The 21,747-nt window shown below is 40.8% G+C and overlaps 1 protein-coding gene across 10 annotated transcripts in view; it reads right to left on the minus strand.

Moving 5' to 3' along the window:
• Window positions 1-21,747, minus strand: part of LOC104919409 (LIM and calponin homology domains-containing protein 1) — an 81,997-nt gene that overhangs the window by 10,023 nt on the left and 50,227 nt on the right. For 7 of the 10 annotated variants that reach the window (XM_027280887.1, XM_027280884.1, XM_027280886.1 and 4 more), the window contains 11 exons: window positions 20,753-20,863; window positions 18,975-19,173; window positions 11,729-11,987; window positions 9,443-9,703; window positions 6,828-7,217; window positions 5,441-5,476; window positions 3,505-3,631; window positions 3,026-3,183; window positions 2,176-2,659; window positions 568-882; window positions 46-151 (listed from right to left, as the gene is read on the minus strand). In XM_027280887.1, coding sequence (XP_027136688.1) covers window positions 46-151; window positions 568-882; window positions 2,176-2,659; window positions 3,026-3,183; window positions 3,505-3,631; window positions 5,441-5,476; window positions 6,828-7,217; window positions 9,443-9,703; window positions 11,729-11,987; window positions 18,975-19,173; window positions 20,753-20,863 — 2,446 coding nt within the window. The remainder of the gene's footprint in view (window positions 1-45; window positions 152-567; window positions 883-2,175; window positions 2,660-3,025; window positions 3,184-3,504; window positions 3,632-5,440; window positions 5,477-6,827; window positions 7,218-9,442; window positions 9,704-11,728; window positions 11,988-18,974; window positions 19,174-20,752; window positions 20,864-21,747) is intronic. The other 3 variants (XM_027280888.1, XM_027280883.1, XM_027280889.1) reach the window with 3 other exon arrangements.

Genomic DNA, 21,747 nt, shown 5'->3' on the forward strand with positions numbered 1-21,747 from the left:
TATGAGTAACCACAAGGGGGCAGTATAGCAGCATGCTGCTCAGACCTTCAGGTGATGTTTGTTGAGCTGCAGCATTTGGTTTCTCCTCCTCTGGAGCAGCTACTGACTGGCTTCCAGATTTCCCAAAGCTTTCTTCTGGCTTCTGCAGCTCCTACAAGGGTCACAGATGGTTTCCATGTTTAATAGTGAACTAAACAAGCCTGAGAATGAGAGGTCTGTGTAGTTTATGGAGTAAGAGTCAGGAGTCAAATTCCAATAATAAGATAAACTTGCCAAAAAGCTTTGCACGGTGGTAAAATGCAAAGAGCACAGTACAGCACTAGTTTTACACATACAGTATGTAAACTAACTGCTATAAGAGGAGGAAGGGAATGTAAAGCAAATGCACACCAAGAGGTTTAAAACACTGTGCTCTCAAAAAACAGATTTTTCCAGAGATGTTTATCCGGGGAAAGTTTGTGCTAATAAACCTACACTAGATCCAGCCAATCTTTTCATCATGGGCTAGAAATAAAAATTAATTTAAGATGTTTTTGCAATCAGAGATCTAAAGATTCTAATCCTGACCGATGGGAGTGAGGTGGGGCGGCTGGGTGGTGTTGAATGCTCGGTGACTTTCTCTTCTTGGTTGTCCTTAGAGGTTTGTCCTGTGACACCTTGAGCCTCCTCGTTGGCCTTTGTCGACACTGGGCTTTCTCCTTTGGTCGAGGCGTGAGGACTGTGTGTTGGCGAGGCTGCTGATGACGGAGCATCCACAGTGCTGTTTATGGTTACGGAAGGAGACGCCTCGAAATGAGGAGGAGATTCCCTTCCTTGGCTCTTAGGTGTGGCGGGAGCGTCGACACTTCCTATGTCACCGTTGACTCGGAGCAAACCATCCACCTGAATCAAAGAGAATAGGTTTGATATTGTTGCTATTCTGTTTAATTCATAAGCATTCTGGAGTAAATATGAGTCAATTTGCATCTTGTATGAGATTCATATAGTCCATAATTTGTTATAATTCAATTATTTTCCAGTTCTAACTTGAAATATATGTCTTTGGTGGATTAGAAATTAGTTTATAGGTATGAGACATATGGGGAAAACGTGGCCTAAAGCTCAGCTGTAATGTTCTAGTTCACAATATTTTCCATAGTAAGCACAATGAAGTGATGACAACCAAAATATTTAAATAAACTCCAGGCCTATAAACCCAGCACCCTCATTTGTGGTTATTATCAGCCTCTCATCTCTGCTCATTATTACCTATTCATCTCGCTCACAACACCATGCTGGCCTCTATGACAAAGAGGCACTAATGTATGTGTGAGGAGCTCCTAGCGAGCGGTAACTTAAGACACAGTGGTGGAGTTGGGTGAATGCAGGCTCTCAGTCTGCCCCCCCCCCCCCCCCGACGCCTCCACCTTCTCATCCTTCTCCTAGCAGCCTGTGTGGGCCCTCTTTGTCCGCCGGGAGCCCACTTCACATTGAGAGGGCCCTACTTGTCAACTTCTTAAGTCAATAGGGAACAGAGGGCTCCATTCAAAGCCGGGCTCCACTCAGACTCCCGACAAGACATTCCAGAAAAGCGTTCAGCTCCATCAGATCTGGTAATAACCTGCCCCTCCCTCCCCACTACACCAAAACATAAGATCTCATTTTGAATATTCCCATTTGGCAATTTTCCAGAAGAAAAGGAAATGGTTCCTGTTGAGAGGACTTTGAGCTAAATTGAAACATTACATGCTTCTTCAGGGAGGGGAAGTCTTGTGTTTTCCTAGAAACCAGCCGGCTCATCACCATGGTGGTTCTGTGGCATTCTAATGTGACTGCCAAGAGAGCTGAAGGGGAATTTACCCACGAGTCTGTGAGGAGGGCAGCCAACGCTGGGAAGTAACCACATATAAAGTGCTAAAGACTGCAACCATGCCTTCTGCTGAACTGTTGTGGTGAATCTCAATCATTTCATGTATGTCTGAAGAGAACTAGTATGTTTTTTTAGGAACCTAAACAGAGTTAACACTGAGCTCCAGCCTAGTGGTGAGATTTTACTGTTGCCACACAGAGCAACAAAGCAACCAACATGGCCCTTGGAGGATGATGTAAGGCGTATTTACAGCAACAATAATTGCATTCATTCCTATTGTTGGTAAGTGATCTGATAACATAATGACGCCTCCTCCATAGTCTCACCTTACTTGACCAAGGTTCAGCCGCTGTGGATCGAGTTTGGAAGTAAGGCTTGGGCATCAGCAAAGGCACCGGTTTGGGCGACAGGCCTCGGGTCGTTGGCGGCTCAGATGAACGAGAGCGAATCTGAGGCCGCTGGTGTGAGGAGTCTTTGGGAAACTCTTCAATTCGTGCCTCCAGTGTAGACGTGAACTTTGGAGCCGGGGCGGACTGCTGGCGCAGATACCTCAAGGGCCCGTTGGGGTCCATGTCGAAGGGATCTGGGGTTGTTGGGGAGGGGGACAGGGAAAGGGAGAGAGGGAAGGGTGAGCAAGGGAAGGAGGGATCGGCAGATATGCTGCGGTCTAGGAGCTTTGGCAGCTGTAGGCGTTCAAGGACTGCGTCACTGATGGAGAAACGCTGGGCGTAGCGTTGGAGGATGGCTGATGCTTCTTCTGGGGTTCTGGCTCTTCTGTATGCGTCCCGCAGCTCCTCCTCACGTCGCTCCCTGTTAAGGAGGAACGGAGGCAAAGAGAGATGAAAAAAAAACAGCTGATTTACGTTAAATAAAGGTGGACTTTGCTACTCTCTGTTGACAGTTGACATGATAGTGTTTAAACCTGTACACACTTGTTGCTAACACTTGGAGAACTTACACAGTAAATCTTGTGGTGCAAAGGAAATGATGGATTTTATGCTTGACTTATGTTAAATTATGGAATTTTAGAAACATAGTTAGAATAAGCAGCAACAGCAAACAATATAGTGTATCCCATCATAACAAGACATCTATTTCTTCCACTTCCCTAGAGCTGGAGCGGACCCACACTAACAGCAATTACAATGAACATTAAATTATGTGTATATCACCTACTTGTCCTCCACTATCTCTCTGTAAGTCTTGATGCTTCTCCTCCTCTCAGTGGTACAGGTGTTTCCTGACATCACCCTCTCCATCATCTTCCTCTCCTCCTCCTTCTTGATTAGGTCCTGGGAAATACTCCTCCGACGATTTTTCCATCGCGCAAGGTCCTGACACACACAAAAACAGTTTGGATGTGTTTCAGTTCCAAGTGAAACAAAACAAGAGGGCTTGGCTAAGCAGTGTTGTGAGACCTAAAACACTGCTAGGGCCCTAGAAATCTGATTTAAGTTTAGTTTAACTGGGGCGAAGAACTAACTGGAGTTTGTGCTTCAGCCTGCAGTCATTGCATATAACTGATAGAAGTCCTGACCCAATGGAAACAAAAATACAGACTGTGCAGATCAGACACATTTGTACTGGGTGTTAAAAAAGTAATTTCAATCCAGGAAAAAATAAAAAAATAAAACACACAAATCCAAGACACTCACATCCTGCCAGTGATCATCCTCTTCCTTCATCTTGTTGTACTGGTTGTGCATCAGCTCATGACGCACCTGACTGTGGGGCTGCAAGACGGCCTCCTCCTCACCACGCATGTCGATCATGCTCACACTCCTATGGGAGGAGGGCGAGAGGGATAGACAGAGAATATGGATGATGAAAAACATGTGTTGATATATCATTTCCAGAACAGGGTAAGGGAATAGGGACGCGGTTTAGTTTTTCATGTGTTTTTAGAATGCTTGCTCGTGATTCTGTAAACCTCCCTCAGTGCACTGTAAATACTGTATGACTGTATGTTTGTACGTCTGTTTCATACATTGTACATGTCATATAGAACACAGGAAAAACACTGTGACCCTCTAACTTTTCACAAGCCTCCACAGTGGCTAAAACATGTTAAAAAACACTGACACAGTACACCAGTGTCAAAGAAAACACATCATCAATCCATCATCCTAGGGAAAAAAAAACAATAATGTAACCACTGGTTCAGTACAGAATGCATTTGTAAAAGGTAATCTCATGCTCACTAAGATTCACAGCTTGGGGAATCCAACCTATCTTCCCCTCATTTCAACATTTCTCCCTGAAAGCAATTTGCCTTTGGTTTGTTACACATACACATACAAAAATAGTTTCAACAGGAAATGCGTCACATTAAAGATGAAAGGAAGACATTTGAAAATAGCATGTATGAGATGCAACAACCAGAAAGGGTTTCATACAGTCAAAGATTTGTTAAGGACAGTTTACACTGGTCATCAGATTTCTTCAGTCGTTAATGTTAATGTTCAATCCATTTCTTAAGATTACAGACAAGACAGTGTGGCCTTCATTGTTAGGAGCATGCAGCTGTATGAGTAAAATGGGTAAAATCATTATATTGTCCTGTTTATTAGTCATGAGTGTAATAGCTGTTTTTGTTTTAAGAGAAAACTGATGCATTACACGAGAAGTCGGATCAAAACAATTTTCAGACTCTTACAGTGCTCGCTCATGGTCAAATGCTTTATGGAGGCCACAGGTTGCTGGGTGGACCAAATAAACTGGTAGCAGGAGAGTGCTTTCAACCTGGCAGATGACTGGCGTGTTATTTTACTTTAACAGTTTTGGCTAGCGGAGATACAGGTGTAATCTGTACCTCCACCCATCTGTACCTCTAACATCTGCTCCTCTAAATCAAAACTTTAAAGAAAAACACTTGAGCCATCTCCTGGTTATGAATCATCTCTCCTGCTTCACGTAAAAACAGCAGCACTTCTTGCATTCCCCTTTTAGAAGCGAAGGAGATTACTACGATGATTTTTTTATTAAGATTGGGAGGATTTGTGTTACATGAAACATGCAGCTGGCAGAAGCAGTGAGGTGATGTCGGAGCAGCACATTTTAGTAAATCCTCTCCACCTCTGTGGGCATTTGAAAAAAAACAAACACCAATCAAACGGCAAAAAAGCATGTCTACTAGTTTTAGATCAGTGTGGGTTAGGGTTAGTGTTAAGGTGCACTGTCAAAAACCCTAACCCTTCAATGTGGTTTTATAAGGAAATGATCTCGTACAACTCAAAATATTAGCTGAAAAAAAAAATTTAAAAAAAGTTGCAACATTATTGTAATTATTCCATCATTACACATAAAGACATCAACAACTGGCACAAAATATTTGCTTACACAATCCTCAATCAAACAAAAACATCACTACTTGAACAGACAGAACAAGACGTTGTTCACTGGATAGATTGGAAAGTTTGAGGAAAGTTTGCTTCAACCTTTAGCAAATTTCCCACTTGCATAAATAAAAAGGCAATTCTTACACTAAATGAATGATTCAATGACTTAGTGAGCGGGGTTATTTTTTTTAGTGCAGAGCAGTGCAGGGCCAAACAACTAGCTGAGGCTCTGAGTGGTAAAAGGACAACTTACTGTGGATCATCTGACACACTATGTGTGCGGCTGAATCTACAGAAGGCAGAGAGCGTGGAGAGAGAGCACAATCACAAATGAATACAAGACCATTCAACAGAGAAACACGTCTCCTGTGTGAATATTAAAATTCCACAGTCATGGAATATTTGATTATGACAGTGTTGTGATCACAGCTGAGAATGAGTTAGTTATGACGGATTAAATACAGAGTATTTACCAGCAATGGTTGCTTAAAGTTTTAAACAAGCATGCCTGCTGGTTTTGTGTCTATGCACGGATGTATTTGTCAGTTTATGGGTTTTAGGATCATCCTCAATCCAAGCACAAGGGGGCAGTCTTATCCATAACACAGCCAGAGCAGAGCAGAATACAAATTTACTGCATCACTGCAAACCAAAACACTGCCAGCACACTACAGATGCATATGGCAATGATCTTAGGATGCAGCTGACACTTAAATATTAAAAAAAGAAGCACATGCGTCTTTATTAGACAGCACAAGAGCAACATGAAGGATGTGGCTCTCTTTCTGTCTGTGACCACCACTTGTAGGTTTGGCCTTAACCACAAAAGGTCTTCACATAGTCTGTTTTTATGGAGCTTCCTCTGTGATGTTGGAGGGGCGTGAGAGAAAGTGTGGCCTGTGGTTTCTTGCCACTAAAGAACAAGGAGACTAAATTAAGAGACGCCTCACTAAACCAAGACCAGATAGACTATTTTCTGAGATGTTATTTGCCATATGGTATGTTGTAGTAAAATGTCTATTTGCTATATGTTTTTGTAGTAATAGGTCAGTCTATGATAATGTGGGGCTTGCATTACAACCAAACTCATTTTATTGGCATACACGGAATGACTGACTGATTGATAGTTGGACCAATTTATGTGTTTGTTATATATTTTTTTTCTTTAACTTTAATCAAATTCAATGCAGTCTCCATTGCTGCCATCCTCTAATTGGGTCTCCAAAATTGTCTCAAAGGATGCAAACTTATGTCATGCAGTATGTTCATGAGTTAATCAAAAACCACATTCTCAAATGTTTTCACTTTTTCTTAACAAGGAAAAAAGAAATGAGTAAGAATACATTTTTCAGAGTTTTCATGCATTCTGTGTACAATAACAACTGCTTTTATATATTTAAAAAAATATATACATATACATATATATATGTGTATATATATCTAAAAAAAGATCATGCAATCTTTAAGAAGTTATGTCATCCATAGAGATGCATTGCAGTCTGAGGTCTGGGTCACATGCTGAGATTGAGTAAAGATCATTGGAATAGCAGATCCATTGATTTTTAAAGTTGGACTGTGTAGTTCTACTTCAACGCGATGGAAATTCATAAAATGTAGTGTAGTTGCTGGACGGGGCTCACGTTGCTGGTTGACTGCTGTCCAACCAAGATGTCCCTCCTTGTGGGTCCTCACTTTCACTACGCGCCCTTCCCTTCCGTCGACCTGTACCGGTAGTTGCTGTCGCAGTGGTTGCCGTGGCAGTGGGCACGGGAAGGAAGTGGGAGGGACTCAGAGCGGTGACGTGCTTGGGAGAGGTAAGCTTTTGGCGGCCCCGCTTCTCATCTCGCTCTGCGTCTGCGACTAACAGGGCACCCTCCTTCCTCACAGCCGCCTCCTCCTGCTCTGTCACAGGTGGATGTTTCCCAGACAAGTTGACGGGGCTTGTTGCAAGCAAGGGGGTTGTTGTAGATTTCGCGGCTAGAGTCATCGAGTGGTGGAAGAGCTCCTCTGAGCACGAGCGAGCTGGAGTACTGCAGAAAGCAAAGCAAACTAAAACGTACTGCTGCCTGGTTATCATCCTATATCATCAGACAGCTTTCCTCTGGACGAGCCAAAATGGAGGTTTTTGGAGACATACTGTAAATCTAAGAAAATGGCATAGCATGCTCATAAATCCTTTCAAAACAGAATGGATATGAAATCACATTGGAGTCTAAAAGCAAAAGAAAAATTACTCAAAGCTCTGTTGTTTGTCATCCTATGATGAACAGTTACTTATGAGGACGTTTATTATTGGACTGTAAATTCCCAGATTGCACGGCAGGGAGGGAAAGGCTGTGAACATGTCAGGCTTCAGTTTCAGCCTCCTCACAGTCAGGAAAGGAAGAAGGACTCATTTCCTAACATCCTGAGGGTGGGTCGCATGTTCAAGTTCCATGTGTGTGTGTTACAGTACATTTTTCTGTGTAACTGCTGTGTGTATGGGCTTTGCGTTTCAAGGTGTGTGCAGTTTGTTCCTTCACTTTGACAGCAAAGGTCAAGTGGGATATTATTAGAAAGTTGATGTCACTCGATTGTATTTTCTTGGTCCGTGCATGGTTTTGTTTCTAAATTTAGGTTTTTATCAATTCAAAATGCATCATTGTTGATGATCACATCCTTGGTTGAACTCATGAATAATACTCACCCATCCAAATGTTTCATTTTGTTTTGACACTTCTGCTCAAGCTAAGAAACCCAGTAAACGGATAACACACCAACCGTATGGCTTGAGGTCACCTCTACTCTACTTCCACACAAACAAACTGACAGAAGCAGCCATATCAGGAACAGAATGATCCTAAAAATGCACAAACACAGCTTTGATGGGCAATGGCAAACACCAATATGTTGATGTTATACAACTGTTTTTAAAAGCAGTGCACTGAAATACACAAATTCCAGCCTGTGTTTTCTTCTTCAAAAATGCAAGCTGTTACCAGCTAAAAAAGCTCATATCAAAGCCTTTCACAAACATCCCAGAAATCCCCCTTTTTTCTTGGAACACAGCTACAGTATACACAAATGGAGGACACAACTGAGGATTCTTTTCACTCCCTTGAAACGCTGACAATCCAAATCAATGCCATATCATCCGTGCCAGAAAAAGCTGGAAACTGGGGGTGTGACTCTAATAACTCTCCAGTAGGACTGTAAATGAAACGTCAGCTGGGCTAGGAAATAACACAGGATAGAGCTGGATTGTGAAATAACAACAGAGACCAAAACAGACTCAGAATTTTTCAACAGAACATAATCGCTCAACATTGTGATGGTGCCTCATAGTGGACTTCTACACTGTGAGAATTGTGTGTAACTTTGTTTCATTGGACTGAAATTCTTGCTAACTCACTGTTATGTTACTAGGGATAAGAAAGGAATTGGAAACGATGATCTGGTAACGGCAGTGCCAAAAAGGAAAAGGGCAGGATGGAAACACCAGCTGTGAAAATCTAAACGATTTTCTACCAAAGAAACAGTCCTGCAGAAAATTGTTCACAGCAAAAGATTTCCCTGATTAACTTGTTTTTGGACAGTTGTGCTGATGCAGATTTGCAAATGTCATTTTAAAGCGTTTTAACTCCATTTTTTAAATTCCATTCATATACCCTGTGTGGTGCTGCAAGCAGGACCCTCAGTGGCAGATATGTATGGCAAAAATGCACTTGTTTTATTTCCTGATTTGGGTGAAATGAAAAAAAAAATAATGCTAAAATAATAATAGGAGTAATAATAATAATAAAATAATAATAATAATAATATAATAATAATAATAATAATAAAATAATAATAAAATCGATGTAGCAGAACCATAGACGTCGGAATGTTTTATTCCCGTCCTGGCTCCTACATTACCCACAATACAAACTTGACAGCCATTAGTACAGTCGGATATTTGGGTGTAATGCTAAGCTGCTAATTAATACCTGAGTCTCTAGCCTCAAGCAGCAGTGAGGAGCATGCTCCAGGTCTGATAAACTCACTCAACTGCACAACTCCCCTTGTAAAGACTTCTAAACAGACTTTGCTGTGTGAAATCATCATCAACCTTTCAGGACATACATTTAAAACCAAAATCAACAATTTATTATTAGAAAAAAAAAATTTAAAATTCTATAAAACAATGGATGATCTTTTTGATTGTGCTTGTGTTAAAATGGGAAACGAGCTACTGATTTGGGATTTTGAGAAAAAAAACATATAACAAGATGAAGACCTTTGCTCAGAGGTGACCATCAGGTGAGTAACAGCCTCCATGGGGGGCTCTGCATGGGACTGGGGGAGGCTACAGGGCAAAGGCTCACTGATCCTCCTCATGCCCGTTGCATGGATCTCACAGCAAGGTGTGGAGCAAGTCTGCTCCCCTTCCTCCTCGTCCTTAACAGCCCGGTTCTCCTCCTGAATCTGTATCTGGGGTTCGAGGGGTGGGGTGGGGGACTCTCTGGTTTGGGGGTCTAAGATAGGGATCTCATTTGGACTGTTACATCACCCATTCACACACACACACACACACACACACCACACACAGGAAGACGTGATGACATTGGAGCGGAATTAGCAACAATGACACATGGATGGCCATGGTTGGTCAGCACACAGATGTGAAGGAAATGTTGGAGTCAAGAGGGAAAACACCATGACATGCAAAGGAAGGAGATGGAGGAAAAAGAAAAGAAAAAATAATACAAAATCAATTAATACATGCGTTTTTGATGCAACACAACACGATGGATGAACTTAACAATAGGGGGAATTATTAGCAACACACACTCAGTGACACACACACATCTCTAGTGTATATTCACCCACTCACAGCACTTTTTGGAAATGTAAGCACACTGGGATAAGATTGCAGATATTTGGCTTTTAATTAAATATCTTTGATCGTGAATACAGCTGAATAATGATACGTCCAAACCCCTTCACTACACACACACACACACACACACACACACGATAATACTAGATTTGATCAAAGCACATGGATCAGCTTTGCCAGCAGACATCTAAAGCCCCTACAGTGAGAGACACGGACGATGAAATGCTTAGAGGAAACAAATCTGTGCGCTCTTGTGTGGTGACATGCCAAACCAATAAATGCCACTAAAAGCTTCAGACTTTAATCTGCCTCATTTTTTATTACACGGCATATTTAATCCTTTTGCTTCGTCGGTGTATGAGCCAATGAACGCGCACATCTGGCCTCCACCAGCCCTTCTCATATGTATAATATCAGACACAGAAAAAATAATCAACAACTGCGAGATTTAATTGCTGCCATCTGCAAAGTGACACCTCCTCTTGCATAATGTTTGGACAACACAAAAGTAACACAAAGGGGTGTTATAATAAAAATGTAATAAATATAATAATACTAACATTTACAGTCACTCTGTCAGTTAGGTTTATCAATTTGGCAAAAGTTACACTTTACTAAATTATTTCATGGTCAACGTCAATCCATGTTTGATTCTTTTGTGTCCAGAATTTCTCATTAAATTAAACTATGGAAGCCCTGAGAGGCCAGTGACAAAATTCTTGTGATCCATTTTCTAAGTTGGTTCTTTTCCTGTGTTTATCACTACGGAAAGGTGCAAAAAATAAAGTATAAGTGAATCCTATTTAGAATATAGGGTAGTGGTGCACTTCAGCCTCTTGTGGCCAAAACGAATATTACAACAACAAACACTGGTAAAACCTTTCCCTCCACATGTTTCACAGCTGAAATAAAAAGAAACTTACAAAAATTATCCTGGCAAAACTTTTAACTCTAAAAGCCATGAATGCAGGAGCACTTGCCTTCTATAAACTCACAAAACATGCATCAAGGGGACTAGATAATCATATAGTACTGCTGGACTTTCTGGTTGAACAGAAACAGCAACAAGCAGAAATGATCTGCAAGAAAATTCAAAACAACGTTTAATTAGCAAATCAATTTCAAGCTGAAACAAGGTCATGGTGGTAAAACCTGTTTCCAAAATACCAGTTTAGGATGCAATTACACCCCCGCCTGACTGTCACCAGCAGCATCCAGGACTTTGAATGGCTCTGCACTATCTTCAAATCCATCATCTCCCACAAAAACTCAGCTGCACTGCCTCTTAAATATTAAATATAAAATGTTGAAGCATGTGCCAGGGTTTACACAAAACAGGAAAGCACAGGGACAGGCCTCTGTTCTGTGAACACATGTGGACTATTAAAAATAGTTCATTATATAAAGTTACATTTTGCCTCTTCAGTTTCCTAACCATTCACAGACTGTGTGTATTCAGTACATCATTTCATTAGATCAGTCAGCTTTTACAATATATACAGCATGTGTATACTACAGTCACTGACTGAAACACTTATTCTTATATTAAAACTCTGCTTGTTGGAGAAATGCGCTTCATCAGTTTTCAATTACATTAACATATCTAAACTATCCAGAACAAATTGCATTTCCTCTATCAGACAGTGTCTTTTCACTTCTAGTTACTGTAACAGTCAGACTCACCTGAATGGTCTGTCTCCCCCTATAGGAGAAGTGGCAGTGCTCCAACTCTTGCGCCCTCCATCGTCCTTGTCGTTCTTCTTCTTGCGGAGCGGCGTGGGCACGTACCCACTCTGGTTGCTCTTGTTAGGCAGGTACTGATTGAAGGGCATGGCGGTTCGTGGCTCGCTGACGGATGTCCGCCGTGCTGACATGTCATCCTTACGGACGTCTGGCATCTTCCTGTGGGGGGCACCGTCGGACTCTGAGTCACTGCCGCGGCCTGTTGAGGGGAGACGGCGATGAAGAAGTTTATTAACGGTGTCATGGAGCTTTTTATGGCCATCACAGAGGGATCATTCTGCAGCTAATTTTTAAGCAAGTTCAGGTTTAAAGATGCATCTTTTAAAATGTATGGTAATTGTGCAGTTAAGTCTGTTCTAAGGACAAAGGAGTCCCCTCTGCCTACTTGTCCTGAGTCTGGGAGAACTGTCAACCACTAAGGTCATTACACCACATCTAACTCAGCTTCAAAACACAAGTCACAGTGGTTGGTAGACCCAACCACATTATGATGAAAGGAAAAGAAAAATGAGATTGATTGGACAGAACTGACAAAATCCCAGAACTAAGTGGAAACATATGTAGCCCTAAACAGACAGTACAGTGGCAACCTACTTGACCACAGTGTCAGATAGAAAACTAAGTACAGACTGAGAGAGCACAACCGGGCAGTGGAGGAAGGCGGTTAGAGACAGACCTGGCTGCCCAGAGAGGAGACGCTGTGTTCATACTGTGACCAGGGAACCACTGAGACAGGGCTGCACATCCTAAATTACCATTACCAAAGCCAAAAGGCCAAAATTTTACAAAAACACAATTTCACACATTTCATCTATTTAAGTGACTGACAGACTTCCAGTTCTACTAGGAGAGAGGGACAACTGCTGTAGACTGGTGGCAAGATATGTAGCAGCTATAAGCTCCACAGCTCTGTGAGTCTTCAGTCCCACATGGAATAATAAGTAATGTTTTCATTCAATCATTTTCCATAACTGCTTATCCTTATCAGGGTCGCGAGGGGGTGGAGCTGACACACAGACACAGGGAGAACAAGTAAAATGGTCCCAGCCCCAGCCACAAACTCCCCAGTCACAGAAAGGCCCCGGCCAGATGAGGGGAATGAATCTACAACCTTCATGAGGTGACAACCACTGTGCCATGGAAACATTAAGTAATGTTTTTGTTAATTTGCTGTGGCATTGTATTAGAAGCAATTATGTCAATAATTGAACTGAGAAATCCAAAAATAACTTGAACAGAGAAACAGTTGATTGAGAAGTCTAATTTCAGATAGGAATGAGTTCTAATCTATGAATCCAAATATCACTTAAAATCTACATAGTTTTTCCCAAAGCTCTTAAAACATACAGCTTACAAAGCATTACAGTGCTGTTACAGTGTTATTGTATGCAGCACACTCCAGTGGCTGAACATAAATCAACCCCGAGCAGGTTGATGGCCTGCTTTTATGAAACAAAGCAAGTACCATAAATCATGACTAAATTTGTACTGTGCGGCTCCTGATGACTGAATTCTAGCCTACAGTGTGGAAGAATTCACTTCAGATGCCACCGTGTCTGTCTGTATCACATTTTTAACACACTGCTAGCTCTTTAATGTCAGTGGCAACACCTGGCTTTGCAGAAGTGCTTCGCTCAAGGACTTTCCCTGCACGGCGTCTTGAGTTCAAGACGTTCATGTGTGATCCCTCAGATTGCACACATAGGAGAGAAATGAGGATAGAGCAGATTAAGGACATCACATGTTGCAATTCCAGTTATGTATCTTTAGCATGCCAGTCATTTTCACCTTCATTGAGCTTCTTTTTTTTTTTTTTTTACATTTGGAGACAGAAAGTAATGGATACCTGCAGCCTTGCTTTACCCAAGGTCTCTCAAAATACCTCTCCAAGATGTTCAGCACATGTGCTACTGGAATTCCCCTCCCTTTGGATGCATGCATGCTCAATCCCATGACCTATGAATTTATGACTCAATGTATACATTTTCCAAGAATAAAGCCGCAATTTTAACCAGATCTAAAGCCTAAAATGTTCCTTTAGCTCTGAACAGATACATGTGGATGCAGCCACAGCTCTCCCTGGAAAGAAAAACGTCATATTTTGAACTTGTGAAAGTCTCCCTTTCTATCAATAGATTTCTTCATTTTTATGTGGTCTAAAAGATTGACAGATCAAGGTCCAAAAGAGGCCTTGAGATATCTCCACTTCCAACAATGAATGGTTCAATTATGACTCTTAACCCATATCAATTGGAAACATGAGTGACTGTACCATCCAAGTCTATCCATCCTTAAGGAGCAACATATGTCTTTACGGGCCGATGTGCTCTCTCTGCACATATGGTAACACTAAAGCTTGAGGGAACGTTTATCATGGGTCAGTGCCACGCTGCACCAGAGCTTCACAGAAACTTATTTACATCAATAATCATCAACATGCAGCAATACTACAGGAAATGTTAAACCCATGGAGTCTACTTCAATATGCGCTACAGTGACTGAAAAGGAAGAACAGGATTACAAATAAAGAGTGATAGTGATACACTCAACATTTCTAATAGCATTAAAGTGAAATAGATGGTGACACTTTCTGGGATACTATTCATGCTTTCTTCCCTCTAATTTTCCTATTATGTACACAGACCTTTCTTGGCAGAATGCAAAAGTCTGCAAGGAGTCACATGTTTCAGACTGATCCTGGCCACACAGAAGTGTGCAAACTAGAGCTGTCACGATATCATTCTTTCACTATACAGTTTTAATGGCTTAAAGAATTCGCAATAATGATGTTATGATCTATAGAAAAGTGTAGTGTGTTTTGAATTACACTCATTGAGTGCAGCGAGTGTGAATGACAAAGTCAGAACAGAGCATGGAAATTATTCAAGAGGTCCTGGACTATTTAGACAATATTAATAATATGGTCTGTATTATTAACTAGATATCAATATTTCTTTTCTTTTTTTTAATGTTCCAATAGCCAATTCCATTTAGGATTTGGTTCTCAAATACCAAAATTAACAAACACATCTAACTTTTAGCCACCGTTGGCCACTTTCAGTAGCAGCTGTAGCTAAATAATATTCATTTTCACCTCCAGTACTTGGAGCAAGAAGTTTGCGAAAAGGTGTGAAAGTAAGTAGGCATTATCTCATCTGATTTTCTGGTAGGAGCTACAGGCTGTGATCATTAATTAGATCATGATTAAACACTGTAGTGTAGGCTGTATGTATTTATAACTTATCTAGCAAACTACGTTTCGATGAAGCTCCAACAACAGACTCCTCATCATCATTTTTCTGCAGACAGCAGCTTGGCTGAGACAGTAGTAAAAGACAGAGAGCCCAGTCGTCAATTTAGTTTAAACTTCAAGAAAAACAACTTAAATGTGATCATTGTTATTCCGTGCTTGTGTTTCGTCAGTCATACTGTCACTGGATGTAAATTATCTCAGAACATATTTAAATAATGTCAGAGCTGCAACTTCTGGGCATGAAGACCTGAGATGTGAGAGCAGTGGTATGAAACTATTTTTAGAGACTGGATAACTGGTATTTATTAAAAATCGTTATGCTGGACTTCAGGGCAGTTTCTTATACAAAAACCCCTGAAAACCATCTCAATGAGATCTCTCAGTTTATTCTTTGAAACCTTTGACTTGCAATGGGCGTTGTCCTGCAAAAATAGAGAAAGAGGAGAGGCTTTACTGTAGGAGCACCAGAAATACAAAGTGTCTCATTTATCAACACTGTATTCAGCGACCAAACTTGGCCCAAACAAAAGCGCAACGCCAATATTTAATCTCTTTCAGAGATTGAATTAAACTCGTCTCAGTATCCCCTAATTACTGTGAGGGTGAAGTCAGTTTACAGAGCTGAACAGTGAAAGGGTTTTGTCTAAAGGGCAGGGCAGGGCAGGGGAAACCTGGCCGAGTGGAGTCTGTCTGTTTATAAATGGATTCTCTTGTTCTGGTTGTACTGAAAAAGTCCCGGTGATTGGGTGAAAACTGCATTGTTATCCTGTTCTCACATCTCTAGTTTGTGCCTCTTGGGTCTGATCTGAACATTGATAGTATGATGCCTTCAATAATAAAAAGGGCTCGCAAACAACAGACATGCTAATTTCTATCAGCTGTTGGAACAAATATGTAGAGGTTGGTATTAATAAGCTTTGTGAACCGTGAACTGCTTCTGACAGCAATATTAATAATTAAAAAATCCTTGTTATTTTTTCCAAAATGAAAGTATGTTTGGAGAGGTATGGGGCTATGAGAGGTTTGATGATGTGACTAATTAGCTGTGTTATACTGATTGTGGTAGCTCCTTAATGGCCCGTGTTTTGGATGTTTTAGGCATAAAATTCTAAGAGTTATGCTAAGAGTCTTTTTTTTTCCGTTATAAAAAAATATGGCTACTTATCTGTATCAGATAACGAGCTTCATTGCTTTGTTTTTATCAGTAGATATTTTGGGTGGATTCCTTCCCGTCATTTCTGAGAAGCATCAACACCCCGTGAGGTTTTCAGTTAGTTTGACTGTCAGTGACAGCAGCTTAAGCTTCGGAGACGGCAGTTTCCTTTGCACTTCCCTCAAAACAAAAACACAGTCAGGCAGGATGCTCGGCCTCACTCCATTTTCCCACATGAAGCTTAGAGATGGAACGCACGTTAAGATTTGTGACGACTGCTATAACTTTTTATAGGCTGTCATTAAAATTTAAAAGGTTCAAATTCAAATAAAGTGTAGCAATCAACAGCTTTCAGTGACAGCATATGGTCGGCTTGGCATTGTAAAGTAGTTCTGTTGTTGTAGTAGTAGTAAAGTAGGTATGCAGAAGAAAACTATTTTTTGACAGCATGAAACATAAAACAAATTTACAGCTGTTTGAAGTTCATGATTTTGTTGAAAAACATGTAAAACTGTTATGCTACCATGTTGGATACATTAAATTACATATTATAATATGTAGTTATGTCAAGAAAAAACATATTATAAACAAAACAACATATAAAGTGATAAATTTAGTATCTGTGATGTAGCCGCGTCTTTGTGTAAACACCAGTTTACTGATGGTACAACCACCTAAAAACACAATGAAAACATGAATCAAACTATTTTTGGGGGGTAAATCTAGCAAAGGTGGCGTACAAATGCCTAACTGTACCACGTCCAATTTTATGGAAAGAAGCAGTCTAGGAGGATTAACAGCACCTGTCAGGTGCACAGAACGTGGGCCTGTTTCTATGACAACTGACAATCAAAATATACTTAAGAAATGGTGGGTAGAGAGGGAGGTAAAATCAATCATACATTCATTTCCTTGTCTAGTTCTCGGAAAACTTCTGCACACCTTCTACCTGCCAGCATATTTTTAACTCAGGAAACTTGGTGTCATACATTTCATGAGAAGAGTTAGTCATAATCTTCATTATTTTGAAGATGAGGATGTATCATTATATGGAATCGTGTCCTTTGTTCCTCAGAAGCTGGAAGTTTGGCTGGCAGATCATAAACCTCTAAAAGCTATCATTCAAACAACCACACCCCTTTTACGTCTTTGTCTCACTGTAACAGGAAGCTTCATATCTTCCTGTCAATCATCTCAGTTCACACTTGTAGAGAGTTATTAAACAACTGTAGCCCAAGACAACAGGCCCAAACACTCGGCACAGAGCCACTTTTGTGTGGATGTCAATGGCAGATCTGGAAAACCTCTCTGAAAGCTGTCACAAACACACTATGAGGCTGCAAGGCTGGACACGCACGATGGCTGAAGCACGCATCCGTTCACATACACACTAAACGGATAAACCCACACAGATGCTGACGTAGATCAAATTACTGCAGAATAAAAGAAAATTGCTGCAACATGCAATTTTTGGAGGAAACGAAGAACCAGAGAAGAAATGAGAAGAAACAGGTGAGACAGGGGAATGGGAGAACTGATACATTTTCCTCTGCTGTTATTTGTCACAAAAAGAGAAGTTATGGAATAAATATTTGAAATGAGAAACACTGACTTTACAATGTGTATAGAAGGTAGTGTAGTGGGCAGTGGGTTCCACAAACATGTTAATGTAAGTATATCTAACGTCTGCTACCATTTAGAGTTCAATGTTGAACATTTACCTGTTCTGCTCTTCGATGGAGGCAGGGGTGTCTCATGGTGCTGAAACATTCCAAACTCTATTTCTCTGACACGTTATCAACAAATTACTACGTTGGAATGCATTTTCTTCAAGATCAAATCAAACCTGTATTCTTGTAGTCTTTTTGCTGCCATTATTTTATCAGCTAAATATGAATCCTTCAGTGCGTACACAAAGAGAAATAAAACAAATGTCTTGTGTTTAACGTCACCTGACACAACTGTCATTCAATGTGACGTCGGTGGAGTCTGTGTTATTATTACACAACCGAAATGTGTTTGAAACCAAAACAGATGTGACAGCATTTGTTATTGTAGCCAGGCTTGTTCATATGTTTTTTGACATTGCAGATTGACATCAGATAGGAGTGCTCTGGGAACTGATCTTGACACGCAAACGATGCACACAAGCAGATTTTCAGAGAGGAACATCAAGACTGCTGGCGTGCATGTAGCCTTTTTTTCCCCTGAATTAATAAATATGACACAGACTGTATTCACAAACTACCTCTCTTATAGTATACGTACAGAGTCTACATGCTAAATTTGGCGAGGACAACAACAGCAGCACCTGTACTGAATTTCTTCCTTTTCACAAGACATTGAAATAAAACAATGGCCATAGCCTGAGTTCAAAACAAGCATCACACTGAGATCATTCTCTGCTTTCAAATAGCCTCTAACTAGCACTGGGCGTTGTCCTGCGAAAACACAGACAGGGGAACAACAGGCTTTATTACAGTAGCATTACAAGGACAATACATCTCATTTATCTATATACTATATCTGTACACCATAATTCACCCCAACAAAACAGCCAGTACTGAATTACTTCCTGTCCCCAAGACATATGTACGGCTCCAGCTAAAATGACACAATGGCTATTGAACAGATTTTACCTGCAACTTTGCACCTTTAATTTTCAGGGTGGTGATTGGAAGTGCGCGATTACCCTTTCACAATCAATTCAAACTAATATTTGTAGTGTCCTATGTGAACATGAAGGGTGTAAACTGTGTAAAGTGTAGACTATTCCCTACCATCGCTGCTACCGCGGGTGACCAGGACGTCCGGTGACGGGGTCTGTTGTGAGCGTGAGCCGAAGGAGTCCAGACTGTCGAAGGAGTCCTCGCGGCCGTGCCGTGGCGGGGAGAGAGAGTCGCTGCGCTCAGAGTCCCAGCAGTCGATGTAGCCACTGTCTCGGATGCTGCGTTTAGGGCTCTCTGCCTCCTCTGCCTCCTGAACATTTGGAAACACGTGCACAGGATGTATCAAATGCACAAACCGGCATGAAATGGGTATACAGGAACGAAAAGATACAAACTACGAGTACAGTGATTAAACCTGTGTTGTGTGTTCTTACATTTATCTGACAAATGCCCACTACAAATACATTCACTGTAAGTCCTTGATCAACTTTCTCTGACCCTCTTTTTTGTCCTTCTTCCTCTGTGTTTTCTCTCTTCAACTCAGTGACCCCTCTTGTCTGTCTACAGCTGAAACATGACAATGCAGCTAATGGACGGTGAGGAAAGACCTTTCCTGTCTACCAAAAGACTTCCTGTTGCTGACCCCTGGACCGTCTGTTATGCAACTCCCAAACCTCTGACAAACTCTATTATGTTTACAATTAGGCTGTACTGTCTGAGTTCTCTCTTTGTCTAACATGTCATGACAATGTTCAGTAAAGATGGATTGCTCAGATTGGAGGATGGGTGAAAACATTTGCTTTAACACCAAATGAGTAAGATTTAATCCCAGTTGAGTTTCTTAAAGTTTTGATTTTATCATTGCCAGACTTTTATCACAGCTTAACCAAAATGTTCTTTTGTTCTGGCTAAACCTGAAACCATTTTATTTCACAGAAATTACACAAAGAAAGCAGATAGTTTTGGCTTTATCAGGCCAGGTTTGAAGAAAGCAAAGAAAATGATATCTTAAAAACCAAAACCATTCGATGCAACCAGTATTAAGAGAGGTGGCATTTCAATTTTTTCAAAATTTAGGTGAACTGACTTTTTGACTGATGCACTTATCCTGAACTACATACAATAAATGAGCAGATAAAACTGCAGCTGGGCAACACATCCACCTGCTCCTTGCATCATCATTTTTTAAAAAGGTCCAGCTTCATTTTATTAGCATTAGAAGGGAGCTGGGAAAGGCCAATTTACTCTTTAATGTGTGAATCTCGAGTTCCCTTTAATTGTCATATCTAATTTTATTATTAATTAGAGCACAAATACTCTCACACAGACGCATTCATATTTTTTTTTGTTTCATAGAAACGTGGCTTTGTTTTGGTCAACTGCAACGTATGAACATCTGGGAAAGTTATTCTGCTGAGTTGGCAGCGATTTCTCAGTTTTATAGAACAGCAAAGGGACGTCACTTTGTGCAATAAATCGCATGGGGGTGACATCATGGTTATGAGTTGTTGTCATAGACACACATACTGTGTAGTATGTATGCGTGTCTTGAGGTTTGCTAATGCCAACTTTCCTCCGTCCCTTTGGGTCTGTAAAGGGATAGAACAAAGGTGAGATGACCGACCCAAGAGCACATTTCACAGAGCTCATCCCTGGACCTTGGGTGAGGGTTTTATACGTTGTCGGGGATGATTTCTGAAAGGTCTGTGTGCTTTTAACAAACACACTCATTAGTAATCCAGTATAATTTGTATGTTTTGTCAGGACATTTAGTTACTGCAGGGATCAAAATCTACACAGAAGGAAATCTTTCTAGACCTTATACTGTATATTTGTAATACACCTGCAACAACTTTTGGCTGAACACTACTAAATTTGACTTAGCAAACCTTTCGCATCTGTGACAGCAGCCCCTCAAACTCTTTCAGGTCCAGTGTGGGCCCGTTGTAGGAGGTACAGCTGTTGGCAGCACGACCCAACCAGTAGATGGTGATTAGAACCTAAAGGAAAGAAAAAAATACGGGCGTCATGATAAAATGAGATGGCGATTTGTAAAGACAACTGTCAAAACTAAGCATGACACCCAACTGTACACAGGTTGCTGCTAAATATTTGAACATTTTAAGTAAAATAGCAGCACACCTCAGTGCCAAGTGAAAACAATGGCATATGTTCATTTCATAGCTCGATAACAAACATGATGACGTGTTTGTTTACGTGTGTACACTGACCCAGCTTCAATAAAAATAACACATGCTATACTGCCTATGTCATCGTCCAGACTTCAGGCTTCAGATGTAATCTTATTCAGTGAAACAGTAACAGCAAGAACTGCTGAGTCATGTTTAAAACAATAGCAGCGCAGGTCATCCAGTGGTTCTGAATGCCATTTTAAGTTCCTCACTGCAGTCAAAAGTCTTCATAATGATACCTTGGATCCAGACAGACTGTCCATTAGACTGTCAAGACAAAACATGTCATTCAAGGTACACTGAGCCAATTTGTTTGAAGCTTGAGTTGGCTGTTCCAAACCATCCATTACCACAAGGTGAGTGCAAGTGCATAACATTAAGGTGTTGTAATATTATGTTTTTCAGAGGAAAACTGCAATTCCATCAAACATTGTGTAAATGTGGCAGCATATAAAAATTCCGTGAATAGATAAAATCACTATAAATGATGTTTGTCGGATCGTGATTGTACTGATCTTGAAGAAAGATGAAAGTGCATGAAGCAAACACTTCCATTCTCCACTCTGTTCTTTTCACTCTTCTCTCTGCGAAGCAACACAGTGTGTTTCTTCTGGTCACAGAATACAATCCAGCCTCTTCAAATGAAGTTACACGTTAGCTATGCATGCTGCACAAACACGACACGACTGGGC

Source organism: Larimichthys crocea, chromosome VII (genome assembly GCF_000972845.2).
Source record: "Larimichthys crocea isolate SSNF chromosome VII, L_crocea_2.0, whole genome shotgun sequence".
Taxonomy (NCBI): domain Eukaryota; kingdom Metazoa; phylum Chordata; class Actinopteri; family Sciaenidae; genus Larimichthys; species Larimichthys crocea.